Source organism: Oncorhynchus mykiss, chromosome 4 (assembly GCF_057628025.1).
Source record: "Oncorhynchus mykiss isolate SJ-2025 chromosome 4, ASM5762802v1, whole genome shotgun sequence".
NCBI lineage: Eukaryota > Metazoa > Chordata > Actinopteri > Salmoniformes > Salmonidae > Oncorhynchus > Oncorhynchus mykiss.
This window is the reverse complement of record NC_143025.1, coordinates 68,797,333-68,821,117: the sequence shown is the minus strand read 5'-3', so window position 1 is coordinate 68,821,117 and position 23,785 is coordinate 68,797,333. Positions and strand designations below refer to the sequence as shown.

At 41.9% G+C, this 23,785-nt stretch overlaps 2 protein-coding genes across 9 annotated transcripts in view; one reads left to right on the top strand and one right to left on the bottom strand.

Moving 5' to 3' along the window:
• Nucleotides 1–21,535, bottom strand: part of LOC110522253 (EH domain-containing protein 3) — a 29,893-nt gene extending 8,358 nt beyond the window's left edge. For 2 of the 7 annotated variants that reach the window (XM_090232830.1, XM_090232832.1), the window contains exons 1-5: nt 20,691–21,056; nt 17,574–17,750; nt 12,846–12,943; nt 3,580–3,633; nt 935–1,347 (exon numbers count right to left, since the gene is read on the bottom strand). In XM_090232830.1, the coding sequence (XP_090088956.1) occupies nt 935–1,347; nt 3,580–3,633; nt 12,846–12,943; nt 17,574–17,750; nt 20,691–20,917 (969 nt within the window). In that variant the 5' untranslated portion in view covers nt 20,918–21,056. Of the gene's footprint in view, nt 1–934; nt 1,348–3,579; nt 3,634–12,845; nt 12,944–17,573; nt 17,751–20,690; nt 21,057–21,292 lie in introns of those variants that run through there. The other 5 variants (XM_021600485.3, XM_090232833.1, XM_090232831.1 and 2 more) reach the window with 4 other exon arrangements.
• A 1,388-nt stretch (nt 21,536–22,923) lies between these two features.
• LOC110522252 (polypeptide N-acetylgalactosaminyltransferase 14) overlaps nt 22,924–23,785 on the top strand; it is a 134,147-nt gene continuing 133,285 nt past the window's right edge. Inside the window, exon 1 of one of the 2 annotated variants that reach the window (XM_036975825.2) lies at nt 22,924–23,489. In XM_036975825.2, coding sequence (XP_036831720.1) covers nt 23,358–23,489 — 132 coding nt within the window. In that variant the 5' untranslated portion in view covers nt 22,924–23,357. The remainder of the gene's footprint in view (nt 23,490–23,785) is intronic. The other variant, XM_036975826.2, reaches the window with a different exon arrangement.

Here is a 23,785-nt window from a genome sequence, read left to right as displayed (position 1 = left end):
TGATGGTATTGGACACACCCGGAGCCTAAATGACCTGTCTTTATCCTGACCACTGCTGTGATCCCTGGATGCTCGTCCATCAGTCAGCCAGTAGGCCTTGACCACAGAACAACTCACCTTGCAATTTATTTTTCTATCTAGCTTGGAAAACATTATTCATCAATATAATGACTTATAAAACCTAGTCCTTGTGGAATGATTTCTATTGCTGTAAAATTATCACCATCGCCCAACAGTTTTTTGTTGACTAGTAAAAAAATCAAATAAAAATAGGATTTGTTTCCAAACTGCATGTGCATGTGATGTGAGTTGTAAAAAAATAATAAAAAAAAAACATTCCTGTGTCCTGAGAGAAAACCATGCTCCCAAAAAAATGTAAGCTACATGTGGGGTTCAAGTTAAGGTTTGTCCATGACCAACTGCATCTCAAACCCACTTGCAATCAAGCCTCTATGTCAAGTGAACAGTAGTGACCTATGACTGATAGTTGATGTGGTATGACTTTGGGTTCTCAGTGCCACCAATGCTTTATGACTCTATTAGAGTGTAGCTCAGCTGTGAAGGTACTCAGGTACAGCCACTGTACCAGCCTTCATCTCACCACACAGTCACATAATGTTCCCCTGGGGAGAGGGTTGGCAGCTCACTTAGTAGGGGAAGGTTATCGTATCCTAACAAAGTGGGTGTGATTGCACTCATTACTCTTGCATAGTGAGTCTACTGTATTATAGTTCCTGGTCAGTCTGTGTGGTGTCTCTTGAGATTCTATTCCATTCAAAGACCTCTTTAAAAAAATACTATTATTCTCTTTGGAAAAATGACTTAATACTTAATAAAAAGAGAACTTTCTAGTCAGACCAAAATGACATTGTGCTTAGGAGTACTTTCCACTCTTTTCTGAGAGAATGTGTGTGTGCATGTAGTCAGAGCTTACCTTAGCGAGCCGTGCCCTCTTGATGAGGTCGTTGAGCTTCCTGAGGGCAGCGTTGCGGGGCAGTGACTGGATGTCCTTGAACAAGTCCTGCTCCTCCGCCTCAAACAGTTTACGGTTGTCAGGGATGAGCAATGGGTGTGACCAGAACGACCCGATGTAGACACGGATGACCTCAGGCGTGTTGACGATCTTCCCCAGCGACCACATGAGGGCGCCATAAACCCTCATCAGCTGCTGCGTCTCGATCTGGTCAGCCTTGTTTAGAACCACCCGGATCTTGTCTTCGTGGTTCTTCAGGGCCTTGATGACCTCCGAGAACTCGTCTGAGATGTCTAGCTTGTGGGCGTCGAACAGGAGGATGATGCGGTCCACGCGTTCGGCGAACCACTCTAAAACGGCTGCGAAGTCATAGCCTGGAGAGGGGGGGCGAGGGGTAGTGGAGGGAGATAGGCAGGGTCAACAACCGGCAGAACATCAACAGTACAGACTCTTGGAGGGCCAGAGCGATCCAGTGGCATCCAGCTAAGTAACCAGAAGAATGTTGTAAACTTGGGAGGCCTGCTATTGCTCAAGAGGACAAACAGTATGACACGTCATAAATTCCTAAAGACAACAGTTAAAACCACTATCTGAGATAGAGGCTGAAAGCCTGAAAAACATGATCCAATGGTCAATAATTTTGTGCCTCTCCCTTTTCTTACCGTTATGCAGTGAGAACAGGATTTCTAAAGCCAATATTAATCTCTCCTGTCCTCACTTCTCGCTTAACTATGTCATCACTTCATGCTAATACAGTGGATTGAGGAGAATGAGGGTGCTTTCTTTAACCCCAGTCTGTGGAGCAGGGAAGGACAATAAGGGGCTGAATGACTCAGCATATGGCTTAATGACCCCCTCCTCCTCTCCTACCCTCAACCTCGCTAGCAGGACAACAGGTTTTACACTAAGCGGGCGACTGACCCACTTTATTCTCCTCCTGCACCTATCTCCCAGCAGCATATAGGGAGGGAGAGAGAAAGACAGGCATTTCAGGCGAGAAGGAGAATTCCCCCAAACAACTCCTAATCTAAATGGAGCAATTAGCGGTCTAATCTGAAACCAGTGATCCGAGAAGCCCAGAGACGAAGAGAGCTGTCGGGGGAAAACAGATTTCAGCTCCAGAGAAATTAAAATGTACTCTTGTCTCTAGAAAGCAGCAGGTGATGAGTACTAATGGATGAGTCCATTATCAAAGCATGTATTCCTAGTCGTGAAAGTAGTTAAGTCTCCCATTGACAAGATATCAGTGGTGGACATGGCTCTCTTATCTGAATGCCATTGAAAGAGGAGTTTCCATTGGATGGGGAGAATATTTGGAGGCAGACCTGCAGTCAGCCAGTAAGTCAGAGAGTTGACCTTGGGCACCGCGCACACTCTCTCTCTCCGTTCCAGTCCTAACTCTAACTGGCTGGGACCCAAGTGGGGAAAATCACATAATAAAAACTACTCATGTTAAAAAAGGTTCTGCTCAAAGAGCTTGGCTACAGAAAAATGAATGTGTGTGCTGTAATATAACAATGGGTCAGGGAACCACACACAACATATGTGACATAGCATTATGAGGAGAATAAAGAAACATACCGTATGAGTACACCTTGAAGAAAACAAAGCATCTGTTTAAAGCAGACATGCAAAAGTTGTTGAATGCAAAACGAGACAATGGAGTGATCTATGAAATACAAAAAGAATAGAAGACAACCCAGGACTTTCATATCAGGTCTATTGTTTGTGCATAGGCACATCATAGACACAGGAACAACAACCTCAAGCTGTTTGCGCTGAGATGCATTTCAATATCAAGACACATAGCATCTATAAAGTGAAACACCTGTTTCATGGAGCACTTAACCACCCTTCTCCAACCCTATTCCAACTCCAGGGGTGCATGGCAGAGCTCCTCCTTACCTTGGTGCACTTACAGCTGAGGGGAAGACTTCCACAGAATTGGAGAAGGTACTGTACCAGAAGCTGGGATTAGTGTGTTAATGTTGCTCAAATCAGAGGCATGGAATATGGCAGCCAGGGCCATGTTTCCAGGGAAGGATTTTATTCCATGCCGATACAGGATAGAAACGCAGAGGCCTCATCCCTGATGATTTGGCAGTTTCACTATGGGCCTTTATTGTTACCTTCTGTGGGGATAGACAGAACACCTTTCTCACCTTTTCATAGGAGGTATTTTATCATTAGTGGTTACTTGCTACTCCATACCCTTGCTAGTGTTTCTCTAGTTCTCAAGTATATTGACTAGACTTACTATTGACTATGGATCAACTACCGGTATTACCGTCAGGGCTTAAACAGCAATAAACACTCACGGCTCCTTTTCCTTTGGAGCTAAATATAGGCAGCAGTACAGTAAGTCAAAGACCATACGTGAATAATGGACAGGACAATATGAGCAGTGAAACTGGTTGGAGGACCATGGCATTATGGCACTGATTTATAACGATGGGGCACAGTAAGCTGTTAATGTCAAGGGACCCAGTTATTTTAGGCCTGGCTTGACGCAGCACTGCAGAAATCCCATAGGGTCTACTGTAGTATAGGCAAGCTGCGTTGGTTAACACTGCGGTTGTTTAAAGTTGGAACTTTCACTACAATACCTCCATATGGGCATTTATGATACTCGCTATAGCCGGGTCCATGTTCATTCGCAGCTGTACACAGGAAGAAAGGAGACACAAACAGAGGTGAAAAATGAAATTTATGAAAAGGGGGGGGGGGGGGGTTCAGAGCTTCAAGTCAACATGGCTATGTGTGGGTGAATGTTGTACATTGTGATAATCATAATACAGTCTAGTAATGAACCTCTCCAGAACTGAAACACAGTCAGGGTCCTGACAGAACAGTAAACCAAATGTTGAAGAAAAGAGCTTTAAAAAAAATTACAGGTGGAAATAAGAGCACTCTGTATTCTGCTTGTAGACAGCTCCTGGTATAACTTCTATTTACCAACCCATTGTATTTCAACAAGTTAAGATGACACACAAACAACGAAGACTGCGACCACATTTCCTGTAGGGTTGCTACAGCAACAAGAGAAACTGTAACATTCACACTCTGAGAGACAGGCGTCAGATTCAAGAACAGGCCCCCCCACACAGTTACACATCACACACTTAAACACGCCAAGACTCAGCGCACACACGCATAAACACAGCTATGCTGACTTAAATAAGGTAAGATAAAACCAAAGTGTAGAACAAAGTTAAGTGGGTGAACAGCCATAGCCGAATAAAGTTGAAAGAATTACCATGTTTCAAGTAGTTTAACTATAATTCAAAAGGCACATCTGAGCTGAGCAATCTTTTTTGCAGGTGCATGAAAACAGTTGAATAAGATGAGTAAAAAATAAGAAACCTGCACACTGCTCTTTATTAAGCCTTAGGTAAAGCTTAAAAAGCAGTGAGAGTAGCAAGAGCAGTGTGCGGGTTTCTTTTTTTTTCTCAAGTAGTTTAACTATAAATGAAGAATGAAGACAGTGAGCAATCTATTGTTATTGGAAGCATGGTGAATGTGGGCTTGCTACAGAGAACACGATGCCAAGGCAAGAAATGAACGAAATCATACAGTCCACCAACCTGGAACCAATCTTCTGTCTGTCTGCTCTGCTACCTAATTAGTTGGAAAGAGTGACACTGTCCTAATGTCCATTCCCAAGTCTATCCAAAGGTAACAAGTGTAAGACACATAAAAAATCCAACTTTCCTCACGTCATTGAATTGCAACCGAACTGAACACACAAACAGCTAGTCAACTAGCGCTGTGACTTTGCCTACACTTGGGCTTCAGAAGCCATAGAAAGTGATTGGAATATCAGATCCAGGAATCTGTCATTTTCCACAGTTCAATGACAGTTCACAAGTAAGGGATAGTCTTCATGTCTTTTCCTAGCACTGTACTTCTGACTCCTGGCCCCTCAGAGGTTTAACTGTGTTACTGGTTGACGTGGGAACGCAGGCTTGGTCCTTGGTTATGAAAATACGCTGCAATCAGACACTTATTCACTTAGGGCAGGAATGTGTCCTGCTGAAGATGTCTATTGTGTTGCCTGAAAGGGTGGAAAACCACTCAGTAAATAAATGTTTAAAAAAAATAAAAAAGACTGCATCTCTGTTAGATTAAAATTAAGTAAGCTGAAAAGTTATGATCAAATGCTTTATAGATTTGAAAGAATTGATACACTCAGTGGACCTTTCAGTGATTGGGACAGATTTTTGTCATGTATGCCTAAACAAATGTCCTCAAACTTTATCTAGCCAGACCCGTACCTCACCGTACCACTTCATTACATTGGGACAACAGGTGCAAGCCATCCAGAATGAGGGAATCTGCTAGGCACAGAATATAACATCATTATTGCTATAATAGACCTGGGCTGGTATTAGTATTTTCCTCAGGATATGAGCATGGTGTAGGAGTCCTGGCCTGGTGTAGTGGAGGTCTGTGCGGCCTGGCCCAGCAGAAAGAGAGGCTTCTCTGGGGAGAGAGAGGTGTTGGCTGAGTATCAGTGAAAGCTCCCAGCTGCTAAAACTAACAGCAGCCCTTCTGCCAGGCCAGGCCTCTAATATAGCCCAGAAACTAGAGGATAGAACAGCTCTATAGCAGATATAACACAGCTACACTGGAGATATGTGGTTAAAAAGCTCCAAATCATTTGCTGAATTACTCTTATAAAGCCTTTATTATACTGGGGTCAAATGTTTTTCCCTAAAGGTTAAAAACAGCAGCCTTTATCAGGGTATCCTACTGTAGCGAAAGCTGTCCATAAACTAACCAGTACTCTCTCTCTCTCTCCATTTGTTTGTGGGCTTAGAGACGTCTCTATTATTGTCCCTTCTGGGCATCCTTACTGAGGTCATTATCCTTCCCATCTCTCGGCTCAGTTCTAAGCATCCACACCCACCTTGTACTGATGTGCTACTGTGCTATGACGGGGGAAGGTGTGGAATATACTTGTTCGGAGTGATAAAAAGGCTTCCTGTGGCAACCCTCCCCTGTCCCCATACCCGTGGCCCTGTCCCTAGCCAACTGTTGCCAGGCCTCTGGCATTCTTAGTAGTTTCCAGAGATATGGCCTGTTTACTACTTAGCTACGAGTGGTACTAAAGAGTTCTACTTTCTGTGAGGGACTTGAAAGTCCCTCAACTTTAACCTGTTTCAAACTCATTTCACTCTTCCCTAAATGCTTGACACAAGCCATCTTATTAAATTGGTGATTTGTAACAAACATGTTCATGAGTGATGTTATGGAAATGTGTCCACTTATTATGGAATCCTAAGAACATTAACAGGCTATGAAAAGTATCCTCAGGCCTGTCCACTGCAGTGGTGTACGTAGGATCCTAAGCTGTGCTACTTTATTGAAACAGAAACAAACCTGCATCTGCCAAACCTGCACTACGCGCACTCAGCACTATTAATCCCAGACACGCTCAGGCCAACACGCAGCACAGTGGGAGGGAACAAAACAGCAGCAAATACATGCAGACACATATGCACGAAAACACACAAGCCTGTCTCCTCTAAAAGGATTACAACGCTTGTTAAGCATCTTGTCAACACGTGACTACAACCTTTCTCCAAATCACATTAGGCTTACTCATTCAAGGGTTTTTCTTTATTTTTTACTATTTTCTACATTGTAGAATTATAGTGAAGACATCACAACTATGAAAGAACACATATGGAATCATGTAGTAACCAAAAAAAAAGTGTTAAATTAAAATATATTTTATATTTGAGATTCTTCAAAGTAAGCGACCCATGGCCTTGATGACAACTTTGCACACTCTTGGCATTCTCTCAACCAGCTTCATGAGGAATGCTTTCCAATGAAGGAGTTCCCACATATGCTGAGCACTTGTTGGCGGCTCTTCCTTCACTATGCAGTCCAACTTATCCCAACCCATCTCAATTGGGTTGAGGTTGGGTGATTGTGGGGGCCAGGTCATCTGATGCAGCACTCAATCACTCTCCTTTTTTGTCAAATAGCCCTTACACAGCCTGGAGGTGTGTTTTAGGTCATTGTTCTGTTGAAAAACAAATGATAGTCAAATATCGCTGCAGAATGCTGTGGTAGCCATGCTGGTTAAGTGTGCCTTGAATTCAAAATAAATCACTGACAGTGTCACCAGCAAAGCACCCCCACACCATCACACCTCCTCCTCCATGCTTCACGGTGGGAACCACACATGCGGAGATCCTCCGTTCACCTACTCTGCGTGTCACAAAGACACAGCGGTTGGAACCAAAAATCTCAAGTTTGGACTCATCAAACCAAAGGACAGATTTCCACCGGTCTAATGTCCATTTATTGTGTTTCTTAGCCCAAGCAAGTCTCTTCTTCTTATTGGTGTCCTTTAGTAGTGGTTTCTTTGCAGCAATTTGACCATGAAGGCCTGATTCACGCAGTCTCCTATGACCAGCTAATGTTGAGATGTGTCTATTACTTGAACTCTGTGAAGCATTTATTTGGGCTGCAATCTGAGGTGCAGTTAATTGTTGATTTCTGAGGCTGGTAACTCGAACTAACTTATCCTCTGCAGCAGAGGATCTTTCCTGTGGCGATCTTCATGAGAGCCAGTTTCGTAATAGCGCTTGATGGTTTTAGTGACTGCACTTCAAGAAACTTTAAAAGTTCTTGAAATTTTGGGGATTTACTGATCTTCATGTCTTAAAGTAATGATGGACTGTCGTTTCTATTTGCTTATTTGAGCTGTTCTTGCCATAATATGGACATAGCCCTATTTGGTAAAAACACCTATCTTCTGCATACCACCCCTACCTTATCACAACACAACTGATTGGCTCAAATGCATTAAGGAAAGAAATCCCACAAATTAACTTTTAACATGGCACACCTGTTAATTGAAAGGCATTCCAGGTGACTACCTCATGAAGCTGGTTGAGAGAATGCCAAGAGTGTGCAAAGATCAAAGCTGTCGTCAAGGCAAAGGGTGGCTACTTTGAAGAATCTCAAATATATTTTTATATGAACACTTTTTTGGTTATTACATGTGTTATTTCATAGTTGATGTCTTCACTATTATTCTTCAATGTCAAACATAGTAAAAATAAAGTACAACCCTTGAATGAGTAGGTGTGTCCAAACTTTTGACTGGTACTGTATAATATTCTTATTTTCAATAAAAGTGACTCCAAAATGACAATACATTATTTACCATTAATTTCTATTGGGCACAATATCATCTGAAACACAACCAAAACAAACAGCAAATGCATCCAACACATGTGTAGTCACAAGCTTGATGTCGTCACTGTGTGCTGTGAATATGGGACCAAATGCTTAACCTTTTACTACACAAGTATTAAAAGGTTAAGCTCCCCTAAAATGGGGGGACTACGTACAAAAAGTGCCTTCATTTCTAAACGGTTCACCTGATATGGATGAAAATTCCCCAAATATTATAGCTAATAGTATAGAGCCCAAAGAAGAAAAATTATTCACCGTCTCAATAATTACAGAGGGCAATGTGGCTGGTCAGCCTATGGCAGCCTGCTAGGATAACAGTGATAAGCACCATATCTGTCCACTGCAGAGTCCTGATGTCCTTGTTGATAAGAAGGCTGGAACACTGTGATATCATGGTGACATTGATCACTACTCCACTGTCCACTCTGCCATCCTCAGAAACACACAGAGCCATTCAGAATAGCAGACGACATAACTGCAGGTATATGTACAGTACATACTGTACTTTGCAGCATTGGAAGCACTATGAGAGTCATAAGTGATATAAAACCCATATTTTTTTATTAGGATTAACCAGAGTGTACTCAGACTGACATACAATGGTCTTCACTGTTCAATGGAATTCATGTGGAAAGAGCTGGTGGGCCATGTTACACTTAAGTGATAATTCCTGAGAATCTGGTGTTTGGAGGATATATTGGCACGGGTGTTGGCAAACCGTGCCAATATATCCCCCAAACACTGGCTTCTCTGGAATTATCACTTTTATACAGCAGGTTACCAACATATTCAAATAATGTTAAACATATTTTAATTAAAAACTTTATTTTTATGAATGTATTCGTACTATTTCATCCTTCCACAAGATATAGTCCCAACACAAATCTAGGGTTGCTACCCAAGCCGGCTGGTCGACCCAGTCATTCAGTCTTTTTTTCCTGTATCTATGGACGCGACCCAGACGTTCGTTCAAAATGTTCCATTGCAGTATTGGCTGGCAACGTTCTTATCCCTTGCTTGCTAGCTAGCTGCATTTGTTTAAGCTGTTTCTAGTGACATTTATTTGGATACATACATAACAATGAGCTAATGATGAGCGATTTCACCTGGCATAGAAAATGTGCTCTCTCGTCAGGACACTGTTGTTCAGAGGAGCTAGCCAACAACACAGCTAACATAATCACTTCAAACTGAAGCTGGAAATATTTCAAACTAGCTGCACATCATTTTGTTTGACCTGTTTTCTATTGAGAGTTATTTGTACAGTTGAAGTCAGAAGTTAACATACAGCAAATACATTTCAAATCAGTTTCACAATTCCTGACATTTAATCCTTGTAAAAATTCCCTGTCTTAAGTCAGTTAGGATCACCACTTTACTTTAAGAATGTGAAATGTCAGAATAATAGTAGAGAGAATTTATTTCAGCTTTTATTTCTTTCATCACATTCCCAATGGGTCAGAAGTTTACATACACTCAATTAGTATTTGGTAGCACTGCCTAAATTGTTTAACTTGGGTCAAATGTTTTGGGTAGCCTTCCACAAGCTTCCCACAATAAGTTGGGTGAATTTTGGCCAATTCCTCCTAACAGAGCTGGTGTAACTGAGTCAGATGTTTAGGCCTCCTTGCTCGAACACACCTTTTCAGTTCTGCCCACAAATGTTCTATGAGATTGAGATCAGGGCTTTGTGATGGCCACTCCAATACCATGACTTTGTTGTCCTCCATTTTGCCACAACTTTGGAAGTATGCTTGGGGTCATTGTCCATTTGGAAGACCTAATTGCGACCAACTTTAACTTCCTGACTGATGTCTTCAGATGTTGCCTCAATATATCCACATAACTTTCCTCCCTCATGTTGCCATCTATTTTGGGAAGTGCACCAGTCCCTCCTGCAGTAAAGCACAACCACAACATGATGCTGCCACCCTCGTGCTTCACATTTGGGATGATGTTCTTCGGCTTGCAAGAATCCCCCCTTTTCCTCCAAATATAACGATGGTCATTATGGCCAAACAGTTCTATTTTTGTTTCATCAGACCAGAGGATATTTCTCCAAAAAGTACGATCTTTGTCCCCATGTGCAGTTGCAAACCGTAGTGTGGCTTTTTATGGCGGTTTTGGAGCAGTGGCTTCTTCCTTGCTGAGCGGCCTTTTAGGTTATGTCGATATAGGACTTGTTTTTACTGTGGATATAGATACTTTTGTACCTGTTTCCTCCAACATCTTCACAAGGTCCTCTGCTGTTGTTCTGGGATTCACTTGCACTTTTCACACCAAAGTATGTTCATCTCTAGGAGACAGAATGCTTCTCCTTCCTGAGCGGTATGATGGCTGCGTGGTCCCATGGTGTTTACACTTGTGTGCTATTGAACGTGGTACCTTCAAGCGTTTGGAAATTGCGCCCAAGGATGAACCAGACGTGTAGAGGTCTACAATTTTTGTCTTGGCTGATTTCTTTTGATTTTCCCATGATGTCAAGTAAAGAGGAACAGGGTTTAAAGGTAGGCCTTGAAATACATCCACAGGTACACCTCCAATTGACTCAAATGGTGTCAATTAGCCTATCAGAAGCTTCTAAAGCCATGACATTTTTATGAAAATTTCCAAGCTGTTTAAAAGCACAGTCAACTTTAGTCTATGTAAACTTCTGACCCACTGGAACTGTGATACAGTGAATTATAAGTGAAATAATCGATCTGTAAACAATTGTTGGAAAAATTACTTGTGTCATGCACAAAGTAGATGTCCTAACCGACTTGCCAAAACTATTGTTGGCTAACAAGACATATGTGGAGTGGTTGAAAAATCAGTTTTAATGACTCCAACCTAAGTGTATATATGCATAAAAATGATGCCGATTTATGATTTGGACTGGCTAAGAAAAGCTGCCTACCTATCTGTCTCATCCTGCCTCCCAACACCTTCATTGCTATGGGACAGCTGGAGATTGAATTTGAATATTGAAACCATGTTTCAAATGTCGGAGAGACAGACAGCAGGTCTGAACAAAACTCCGCTTTTGAAAAACGAAATGTTAGTCTAAAAGAAATGTGAGATACCAGAGACCTCTGTCGTAACCGGCCGCGACGTCTGTGGGGCAACGCACAATTGGCCTAGCGTCGTCCGGGTTAGGGAGGGTTTGGCCGGTAGGGATATCCTTGTCTCATCGCACACCAGCGACTCCTGTGGCGTGCCGGGCGCAGTGCACGCTAACCAAGGTTGCCAGGTGCATGGTGTTTCCTCCGACACATTGGTGCGCTGGCTTCCGGGTTGGATGCGCGCTGTGTTAAGAAGCAGTGCGGCTTGGTTGGGTTGTGTATCGGAGGACGCATGACTTTCAACCGTAGTCTCTCCCGAGCCCGTACGGGAGTTGTAGCGATGAGATAAGATAGTAGCTACTAACAATTGGATACTACGAAATTGGGGAGAAAAAGGGGTAAAAATTCAACAACAAAAAAACAACAAACAAAAAAATGTGAGATAATGTCTAGATGCTTTTTATAGTAGAGATCAAGTTCAGAAATTGCCTGGCTGGGTTGATGGGGTGAAATGAGACAGTGGATTGCGCAGTTAGATGGAACAGAGTAAAAAGGCATTTTAACATCATAGATTTAGCAGGTGGTAACTTGTGGAATAGACACCGGCTGGAATGCAGTTTTAACCAATCAGCATTCAGGATTAGACCCACCAGTTGTATAAAATCCCATAAACATATCGGTGTCGTATACACTATCTCTCTCTGTGATATCTGGTGTCTTTCAACCCATTATGATCGAACGCAGACTAAAACCCTGCCTCAGCTACATGTTTTACTGTCTTCCTACATGTGGTTTTAAAGGTCAGTCAACGAGAAGCAGGATATCTGAAGCTTGCTTGCTATTTCCACCACAAACATAGAAACCCTGTGGGAATGAAGGTTCAAAAGCATCCTGGAAAATGCTGATAAAGTAATTACAGAAGTGGCGTAAGAAGTGTGGAAGCCACGATGTTTTGATACAGAACTGGTTATGCAAATCCCTCAGTGGGTTCAACAGCACAGGCCTGGTTTAAGGTCACCACATTATCATACAAATATTTTCCTTTGGGAAATTTGTTGTAATGAAGCTAAGAAAACAGAGCTAAAGCCGCCAGCAGTAACAGATGTAGAGTTTTTCAAGGACATACTTTCTTTGCTACAGACTGTTTTGCACTATCATGATATAGGGAATAGATTAGCAAACAGGCACTGCTAACGTTAGAATACAGCACTACTTTCTCCCAAGTCTTGCTTTTGTACACATTTGCATTATGACTACTTCTGTAGTAGTAAATATAGGGTTTTCAGTCAGATTTCTTTCTTCTCACTATGTTGTGCAATAAAACACTGCTGTGCTTGTGTCTGTAAATGCTTTGATCTCTAACTCCTGAGGGTGACCATCCTGGACTGAGTGAGTGTGTGAAAGACGGGTGGAGGGGTTGGGAGAGAGGTGGAGGGGTTGAGACAGGGGTGGAAGGGTTGAGAGAGGGTTAGAGGGGTTGAGAGAGGGGTAGAGGGGTTGAGAGAGGGGTGGAAGGGTTGAGACAGGGGTGGAAGGGTTGAGACAGGGGTGGAAGGATTGAGACAGGGGTGGAAGGATTGAGACAGGGGTAGAGGGGTTGAGAGCCGTACCTCTGCTGATCCTCTGCTTCTCTCCAGACAGGATACCAGGAGTATCTATCACACTGATGCTCTCGAGAACAGGGTTGGGAAGCTGGGCACACACAAACCTACAGAACACACAAACATGGCCATAGACATGGTCAGATATATAGCCCAACACTGAAGAATACGGAGCTTACATGATCAAATCTGACACAGAAAAAGAGGTGGCCGGACATAAGACAAACAGACAGACCGACTCACAGATGTACAAATACAATATATCACAAAAGTGAGTACACCCCTCACATTTTTGTAAGTATATATTTTCATGTGACAACACTGAAGAAATGACACTTTGCTACAATGTAAAGTAGTGAGTGTACAGCTTGTATAACAGTGTAAATTTGCTGTCCCCTCAAAATAACTCAACACACAGCCATTAATGTCTAAACCACTGGCAACAAAAGTGAGTACACCCCTAAGTGAAAATGTCCAAATTGGGCCCAAAGTGTCAATATTTTGTGTGGCCACCATCATTTTCCAGCACTGCCTTAACCCTCTTGGGCATGGAGTTCACCAGAGCTTCACAGGTTGCTACTGCAGTCCTCTTCCACTTCTCCATGACGACATCACGGAGTTAGAGACCTCCACCTTCCGTTTGAGGATGCCCCACAGATGCTCAATAGGGTTTAGGTCTGGAGACATGCTTGGCCAGTTCATCACCTTTACCCTCAGCTTTTTTAGCAAGGCAAAAGTCGTCTTGGAGGTGTGTTTGGGGTAGTTATCATGTTGGAATACTACCCTGCGGCCCAGTCTCCGAAGGGAGGGGGATCATGCTCTGCTTCCGTATGTCACAGTACATGTTGGCATTCATGGTTCCCTCAATAAACTGTAGCTCCCCAGTGCCGGCAGCACTCATGCAGCCCCAGACCATGACACTCCCACCACCATGCTTGACTATTGGCAAGACAGACTTGTCTTTGTACTCCTCACCTGGTTGCCGCCTCACCTGGTTGCTTGACACCATCTGAACCAAATAAGTTTCTTGGTCTCATCAGACCACAGGACATGGTTCCAGTAATCCATGTCCTTATTCTGCTTGTCTGAAGCAAACTGTTTGCGGGCTTTCTTGTGCATCATCTTTAGAAGAGGCTTCCTTCTGGGACGACAGCCATGCAGACCAATTTGATGCAGCGTACGGTTTGAGCACTGACAGGCTGACCCCCCACCCCTTCAACCTCAGCAGCAATGCTGGCAGCACTCATACGTCGATTTCCCAAAGACAACCTCTGGATATGACGCTGAGCACGTGCACTCAACTTCTTTGGTCGACCATGGCGAGGTCTGTTCTGAGTGGAACCTGTCCAGTTAAACCGCTGTATGGTCTTGGCCACCGTGCTGCCGCTCAGTTTCAGGGTCTTGGCAATCTTCTTATAGCCCAGGCCATCTTTATGTAGAGCAACAATTATTTTTTTCAGATCCTCAGAGAGTTCTTTGCCATGAGGTGCCATGTTGAACTTCCAGTGAAGGGAGTGTGAGAGCAATGACACCAAATTTAAACACACCTGCTCCCCATTCACACCTGAGACCTTGTAACACTAATGAATCACATAACACCGGGGAGGGAAAATGGCTAATTGGGCCCAATTTTTTTACATTTTCACTTAGGGGTGTACTCACTTTTGTTGCCAGCGGTTTAGACATTAATGGCTGTGTGTTGAGTTATTTTGAGGGGACAGCAAATTTACACTGTTATACAAACTGTACACTCACTACTTTACATTGTAGCAAAGTGTCATTTCTTCAGTGTTGTCACATGAAAAGATATACTCAAATATTTACAAAAATGTGAGGGGTGTACTCACTTTTGTGATTTACTGTAGGTATTCTTCATGTAAAATAAAGTATTGACCACTTAGAACCAAATCATACTTCCTAAACCACAGGAGGTTGGTGGCACCTTAATTGGAGGACAGGCTCGTGGGAATGGCTGGAGCGGACTAGGTGGAATGGTATCAAATACACCAAACACATGAGTTTGATGCCATTCCATTCACTCCGTTTCAGCCATTATTATCATTAGCCTCCACTGTCCTAAACATAGTACATGAAAGTGACAATTATTACTGAGGGGAAATGACCGGTCTGGTATAGCCTTTCAAGACAAGCCGAGACTGAGTGAGCTTGGTGTCTTGAAGCATGTGAACTGTTCCCAGAAACATGTGTAATTTTTCTGGGTGGGTCTCAATGGACCTCTTAGACTAAAATATGTTTCATATCCCCCTTTGGTCATTTCAAACTCAAACGGCAAAATAAGACAAATTCAATTGACCAATTTACAGTATAAAGCATATTCTTGAATCTCGATAGTGGTTACTGTAACACAGGAAGGCTTCAGCAGACTAGGATGATGCTGCAGACAGGATGTTAGGCCTCCTCGTCTGCAAGCTGCACCAAGCAGCAGAGGGCTTCTCATGACAGCGTCACATGATCGTTCGCTCACCAATTCAATGACAGCTTTGTCAACCAAATAATGCAACTGTAACATTGGCTGTTTCTTATCTATAAAAAAAAACATGTTCATGCTGATATAGGAAATATATAATTATGTTGGAAATGCAATAGACTAGAATGCCAGATACATAGTTGAGCTATCCTCTGCTCTTTTGATTCTCCTGTTTGCAAACAAACAGCTGCCTTATGCCAAGAACCCTTAAAAAAAAAAAGAACTCTTAAGAACCCTTATTTCCACACATATGTTCTCCTCCTTAACATTGTGATGGTTTCTGCAGGTGGCTCTGACAAGCCCTGTATTCCTATCGTCTCCCTCAGGAAACACGCTGAGCCTTACAGTGGAAACCCCCTGGGTTGATCAGTCGACACAGTGCCTTCAGAAAGTCTTCATACCCCTCGACTTGTTCCACATGTCTTAAATATAATTGTTCTTCATCCATCTACACACAATACCCCATAATGACAAAGTGAAAACATGTATATATTTTGATTTTAGGAAATGTATCGAAAATGAAATAGAGAAATATCTAATTTACATAAGTAGTCACACCCCTGAGTCAATACATGTTAGAATCACCTTTGGCAGCATTACAGCTGTGAGTCTTTCTGGTTAAGTCTCTAAGAGCTTTGCACACCTGGATTGTACAATATCTGTCCATTATTCTTAAAAAAAAAATATTCAAGCTCTTTCTAATTGGTTGTTGATCATTGCTAGACAACCATTTTTAAGTCTTGCCATAGATTTTCAAGCAGATTTAAGTCAAAATTGTCACCCGGCCACTCAAGAACATTTACTGTCTTCTTGGTAGGCAACTCCAGTGTATATTTGGCCTTGTGTTTTAGGTTATTGTCCCGTCTACTGAAAAGTGAAGTCAACTCCCAGCGTCTGGTGGAAAGCAGACTGAACCAGGTTTTCCTCTATGATTTTGCCTGTGCTTAGCTCCATTCTGTTTATTTTTTATCCTGAAAAACTCCAGTCTGTAACAATTACAAGCATACCCAAAACATGATGCAGCCACAACTATGCTTGAAAATATGTAGAGTAGTACTCAGTAATGTGTTGTATTGGATTTAATCCTTTTTAAATTCAGGCTGTAAAATGTGGAAAATGTCAAGGAGTGTGAATACTTTCTGAAGGCACTGTAAAGAGCAAACAGACCCACTGACAGTCTGCAACTAAGGGAAACCCTGAGCAGTGAGCAGAGTGAAATTCAATCAGAGGTGGAATGTAGAGCATGTGTGGCAGGTTCAGGAGTCTCTGGTCATGATATCATCCTGTTACATGGTAAATACAGCTCAACACAGCAACCGTTGAGAAAGGCTAAACTTAACTTTCACTCTCGCTCCTGTACTCATTCCGCCTCCCTCCCTTTCCTTTCCTCAAGGATGGTGAGTTTCATGCCAACTTTATACAAAGGAGTATTCCAAAACATATTGGAATTTCAAATCAAATGGTATTCTGAAACTGATTGGAATTCAGCAAGAGCACAGAGAAGCACTCACAAGGATTACTAGAAGAGTTCTAGATAAATATTATAGCATTTGAGCACAGAAAATAATTAGGGGAACAACAAACTTAAAGCAAATTTGAAGAACTTCTCCTGGGGCCTTTAGAGTTTTTTTCACATTCTGTCGATGCACAAAATTATTTTGGGGGGGAGAAAGATAATAAGATACTGAATATTTGCCCTGTCATCTAGGATAAGGCCACTAAAAACAACAAGTCATCGTAAAAGGAATCAGAACTGTGAGTTTTCATATGCTGTGTAGACGGGCTGGCTGACAACATCACAAAAAATATGTTCACACATCGATGTGGCCGGAAGACATGCGTTGTTATGATTCTGAACGGTCAGATAGCTAGCAACAATGACAAGAAGCTGCCATGTGGGGAATCATAGGTGGTTCGTTTTAGTTCACTGTATCTTGTTAGTGTCTTGTTTTGAGGCGTTTTGAACTGATATCATGTCTATGCTATGGTTGAAATTCGCTAGCTAGCTAACCAACAACTGTAACAATGTATTTGAGCGATAACAAGTGCTCATTGTGCAAATGTACTTATGTTTTCAATAAACATTTGGAGACTAAATATAGTTTACATGTTGTCAACAGTCTAAGTCAACCCCGTCTGTTTTGCACCATAGTTGTGCACGTGTCGGTTTTGTTGCTAAACAACCAACCCTTCTATAAAAACTTGAGTCATCCAACTAGAATACTATATGTGGACTGCTATAGTCTCACCTGTTGAGAAAGGCATTTCCGAAGGAGTTGAGTTTCCTAAAGGGTTTCTTGGGGTCGACAACTAGGGCGTTGCCAGGGATCACCCCCTCCGTGTCTCCATGCATCACTGCAATGAAGGAGTCTGTTGTGGGCTCCGGCCCAATCCGCATTCCAGGGAAATCCTGCTCCAACAGGTATCTGGGGAGTAATAGGAGAAATGGATGTCTGTTTATGCATTATTTTATTGTCCACTATCTTAGTTTACATTTTACATTACAGGCCCGGTACACCTACCAGTTACAAGGTAAAATCATACTTAACCATCTTTTTAAAAGAACATACTAACATTGTTGAATTATAGGGTCACGGTCAAGAGTTTCATTGTCAATCAGTCCAAATTGACATTACAGATGTTTAAAAATGTAGTATAATTGTATAGAATGTGCAGAATCCTAGAAATGCATTGAATAGTTAATACTAGTAATTTATAACTGAAGTTGTCCTTTTAAACTACTTTAAACCTTTAAAGCACTAACAGATGTGAGGTCAACCAGCTGATACTCTATATATATCCACTCTTATATCCACTCTACACACATCTTGTCATAGGGGTCAACAGTGCCAGTTAGTATGGTCTCTCTGTAGACACTGTTTAAATCCATAATACAGTGCCGCAGTAAATGGCCAACAGTAGATGAGCAGCACTGTCCAGAGCCAGATGTTTAACCTTCCCACAGCTCTGCCACTGAGGCTTCAGTGAGAGGAAGGGAGGCAGAGTGAAACTGGCCTGATGGAGAGCAAAGGGAAAGTGCACGTGTTAGGAGACAGACGAGAGAGGAAAGAAGGCCTGTGTTCTTTCATAGCACTGAGGAGTCAGCACACACACACAAACACAGGCCTAGCTCTTTCCCAACTACTCTCCCTACTGCAGTGACCTCGCATAGGGTACAAATCACAGAGAAAAGGAGAGTAGCCCAACTAGCCCCGCCCATCTCTTCCTCTATCCTCAAGCCATTAGGTATGTTGATGTCTTAGGTCTCTCTTTATGTAGTGTTGTCTCTCTTGTCGTGATGTGTTTTGTCCTATATCTTTATTTCATTTATTTGTATTTCAATCCCAGCCCCTGTCCCCGCAGGAGGCCTTTTGCCTTTTGGTAGCCCGTCATTGTAAATAAGAATTTGTTCTTAACTGACTTGCCTAGGTAAATAAAGATAAAATAAAAAAAGCAATTAGGAGAGGCTAGCTCTAGAAACTCTGACAGTGGACTGGACCATGACAGGCAGCATAGGAAACCCCACAGGGCACACATTGGTTGAATCAACGACGTTTCCATGTCATTTCAATGAAATGACATTGAACCAATGTGGAATAGATGCTGAATTGACATCTGTGCCCAGTGGGACAAAGCCATCATCGACTTGGCCAGTGCTGAACCGTAGTTGATTAAACATTCAAATGTTTCCAACTTTAGAAATGGACTCCTATTGTGGGTGCACATAGAGTATGGTCTGGCTTTAGCATAAAATATAAGTATAAAGTATAAAAAGTTATTTAGCAAAAAACTAAAGTATCATCATATAGAAAGCTCCTAGATGTGTGATATTTTTATCAGATGGCATGTGATCCATATCTAATCCAATCTTGTCCAGGGATTGATATACCTGGAATTTAGCATGTCTGATATCAATCAGAGGATTTCAGGGATTTCTCCCTCTGTCTATACCAAGGGATCACGACCATACCTGGTTACAGAATGTTGTTTGCATGTCACCGTGGATTTTAAAGGCCTGCCTAATTAAGACCAGTTATATGGCCAGATTGAGACAGAACCCTATCAACCAGCCCACACTCAAATGTCATTCTCACCCACACGTTCAAAAGCATGAGAACAAAGCCCTACTATTCAATTACTTAACCCAAACATGATAACTCGTTTGAAAATAAGTACTACAATCTATGAAGGGCTATGAAGTAACAGCGCCCTAAAGCTAATAACTCATTTAGATAGTACAAACTTAAAGGGGATAGGAAGTGAGTGTGTCCCAAAGCTTTTCAGACTTTTAAAGCTGATCATACACAGTAAGTGCTTCCAGTGGCCAGGGGCATTCTCTACATGATTCCAGACTAATGTCTCAAACTTATCGCGCCTCTCTATAACTCCTGGACTAGTCGCTCTGGAAACTATTAGTGACAGGTTGCTATAGCAATAAGGGAGCTGATGAGAGGGTTGGAACCAGCAGGGCTTATCAGTGAGAGGACAGCAGAGGACTGCATCTCACTTCTGACCATGGGATAGCAGGAAAGGCACTAGTATTCACTGGCATTACTGCACAGCTAGAGGGATTCACTTAGTCTCACCAGTAAAGTTTGGATGTGGAAAACATGCCCCCACAAAAACAATGATACAAGGAGAGTTATATCTGCCTCCCATCCCATCTCCAAGACAAAGTTTGCTTTGTGGTAGACTCAGAGAGACCAACACATGCTTTTGGGTCCAATATTTTCCATCTGCTCTTTTATTCCTTTGATGAGCACTAAGTGAGATGGTTGGCATGCCATTTGGCAGTCCATAGTTAAATGCTGGAAATATGATCTGTGCTCTGGTCATGGACTAGTTTAACAGACAAATCAATGGAACAGCTGACATTCCTGTGTTATGGGTGTGACTATAGGGGAACATTGCAGATGATTAGTGTACCATGTAATCACAAAATGGCATTGAGGATTACAGGATAGTAATAGGTAGATCTATGTCTATAACTATGCAATACCACTAGATTTCCATAATGTACTTATGTCGTTTTGTAGTCATCTATACCATTATAGGTGAATGCTAACTCAGCAGGTTGCTCTCTTGTCTGTTGGAATGTCTCATCCCTTCTAAGTCAGACTATGTCAACATTTGACCTGCATCTGCCCAAGGTTGAACAGGAATCCAGTCAACCCAAACACTAACAGATGTCTCTTTCTAGGATAATTTGTACTACAATAAAAATCAACTTGTTGCATCAAACTCTACATATGCAGTGCCTGCCATGCATGTAACGTCCCCTCTTTGCATATCAGTGCGCAAAACTCACTAGTGTTTTTGCCTACTTACCGGCAACCAAAGCACCCACATTTCAAACACAGACGTACCGTATGAAGCTGGTCTTTCCAGTGGAATACTGCCCCACAAGGAGAACCATGGGCTTGTTGTCGAAGTCGGCATCCTCTAAGGCGGGCGAGTGGAACTCGTGGAATTTGTAGTGTTCCTCCAAGGGTAACAGCTTGGTTTTGTAGAGCTTCTTGAGGCCATCGCTGACTGTCTGAAAGACCTCAGGATCCTTCTTCCTCCTGTCATCGGTACCCAACCAGCTGAACATGATGCAATTCGACAATGGACAATCTTATACTCTATAGGGACCTCTATTGGTGCTTTTTCTATTAAAATAATTCGGATGATCTCTTTCTTATTGGTTTAGTAGATGGTTTGTTTTTTTCTTTCAATCAAATATTATGCAGACATATCCTTGAATGGAAAGCGTTCCCCAAGTCTTTACAGGCCAAACACGAGACAAAGATGCACAGACCACTATAAGCCAGTAACTTGACTAGACTAAACACATACTAGTGATCCTAAGTCATTTTTACATGCACATTTACATATCACAGCTAAAAAGCACGATTTTCATTCAAACTGTAGAGGAATCCCAAAAATGATCCACGTATCAAGCTGGCAAATTGTGATGTCGTCTTACATTTGAATTCTGACGCGGTTGAATCTTCAAAATACTGTTCTATATAATATACCTCTTTCGAACCAAATGAAGAAAACAATAATACAGGTATAATATAGCGTAGAATCTTGAGCGGTCACTGGCTTCCACTGGCTTCCCCGGCTTCGTTACTGCAGCATATTTAAATACCAGTCTGACAACGAAATCTAATCCGAAAGGAAATGCCCAACTACTGGCAAAACCCCACCCAGTATTACAGCGACTGAAGGCAGTGATGGCAGCGCCATATTAGCGGATGAGGGACCACTAGCATCTCATTGTTGATGCTCCTCTAGTGGTAATACAACGTAACAAACAATGGGTGATCGCAAAATTGCTATGCACATTGTATCAGTCATAAATAGCAAGTTTATGGTTTATAACGATCTTTCATCTTACATTACTAAAGAAAATAGAAAAGATCCATGTCAACATTTCCATATACCTACACATATATTGCTTGTGTCATTTAATATATATATATATATATATATACTGGTACGCGCAAATATATAAAGTGTTGACTTTATATAAAAACAATATTGTAATAAAATCTTCTCTTTAATAAAAATAGAAAATACAAAAGTGTCACAAAAAAAGTGTCCTTATGATGCAGCCCACAATTGATGGAGAGTACAATGGAACTAAATTGAGGAGAGGATACAACGTAACTGTCTCAAGTCTACTGTAGGCCTACGGTGTAGAATGTACTGTCTACAGTGATGTCAAATGTTGTAGAGACACAATTGTCCAAATTTAGAGAGAGGGGCAGAGACCATAGCAAGACATCTATCCTTTCCCTTACCGTCTATTCTACATACCAGTATGACACCTGCTGGACAACATTTAAGCATACAATAGTTGATGTTTGTGGATTATTCGACGATTGACCACCACTAGATGGTGCAACATGATAATACTTTTTTGATCCGTTTGATATTTTTTAAGGTCTGTAAATTCAGTTTAGAAGTAAATCGAAGTGAGATTAGTCAATATCAAAAGTACAGCACAATATATAGGATGAATTCGGGAATTGTCAATAAAGATATTTTCTATTGTAATCTATTTGTTCTTTTTTGTCACCAGACCTAGTTCAATGGTCACTGCAACTAGCTCTCACAGGCTCACGTCAGAATTAGACATTCATCCATGTTTCTCAAACATAACATTGCAAAGTTGTTGCAAATGTCACATTTCGAAGTGTTTCAGGTTAAGTTTATGCACTACCTCAGAATTTGTTAGGGTTAAGGTTAGGGTTAAGTTTGGGCATTCATTCCGAAAGCTTAAGGTTAGCCAAAAACTCCCAATGGTTAACGTAAGGGTTAAGATTTGGGAAAGGCTTAAAACTAAAAACAACTTTATATTGCTAGATTCTAATTTGCAACCTTTGGAATCAGATGCTGCCACCGGTCCACCATCCCCATCCACAAAAACCTAGCAAAACCGAAACCTACTTGAAGGTAACCTCACTCACTGTTACCCCTAGTGGCCGGTTTCCACAACGTCTCCCGATATCCTCAGACATTGATGAACGTCGAATACTGGCTGGTATCACGGGTGACCTAGCTGGGTCACCCTTATTATAATACCCCATAACTCTGTAAAAAAAACTTGAGATTAATTAGGCTGCATGGTTGATTATAGACGATATATATTACTGCATACATACATTGCAAGTACAATAGACTACAGAACCTTGTACATTATGATTTACACGGTAGGTGGTGCTAAACCCATTCGATTTTATAGATACCCCCAACCGGCTGATTTTTATCGAGCTGGACGGATTCCAGTATAGTACTTCGTAGCTCCAGCGAGTAATCGCTGTGTAACAGCCTACTACCAGTCCCGTCATAGACATTCTCGCAACCAGGGAATGCGTCTGGAGTGAGCGTGCAGCGCTCGAGAAGAGAACCAGAGAATGTGAGAGCAGCGCGCAAAACCACGTCTCCACAACCGACTTTCATAGAATTCCTAGAAATGTGCTTCTCGTAGATTGCCCAGCGCCAATAAAGCGGGGATATCTGCTCCAGTAACTCATAGGAAAATGAAACGGCTTTCCCGAAAGCTGACTTTGGCATTGGTGGTGCTTTGTTGGATTGCTGCACTACTGTATTTGATACTCTTAAGTAGGCAGAAAGTATCGGACCTGGGGACTAAAGATGCACAGTACGGAAAGGTAAGCAACACTATCAGTTCTTATTCGATAATCATTTTACCTATATCACACAATATCACTTCCTATGCATTTAGCAGTTGTGTAGTCTAAACTTGTACCAATATACAGAAGAGTGCTAGGTGCGCGCAGGTAATGCGTGTTTCTAGGAAAATATTTATTGAGGTTTGAGAGGGTGTCAGAATTTCCACGGAGCTATATGCAGAAAGAGTATCACGGCTCCCTCTCTATATTGCTTTCTAGAAGTTTGCAGACTACATACAACCAGTTTTTCCTAACTTTAAAAAAATTCAGGATCG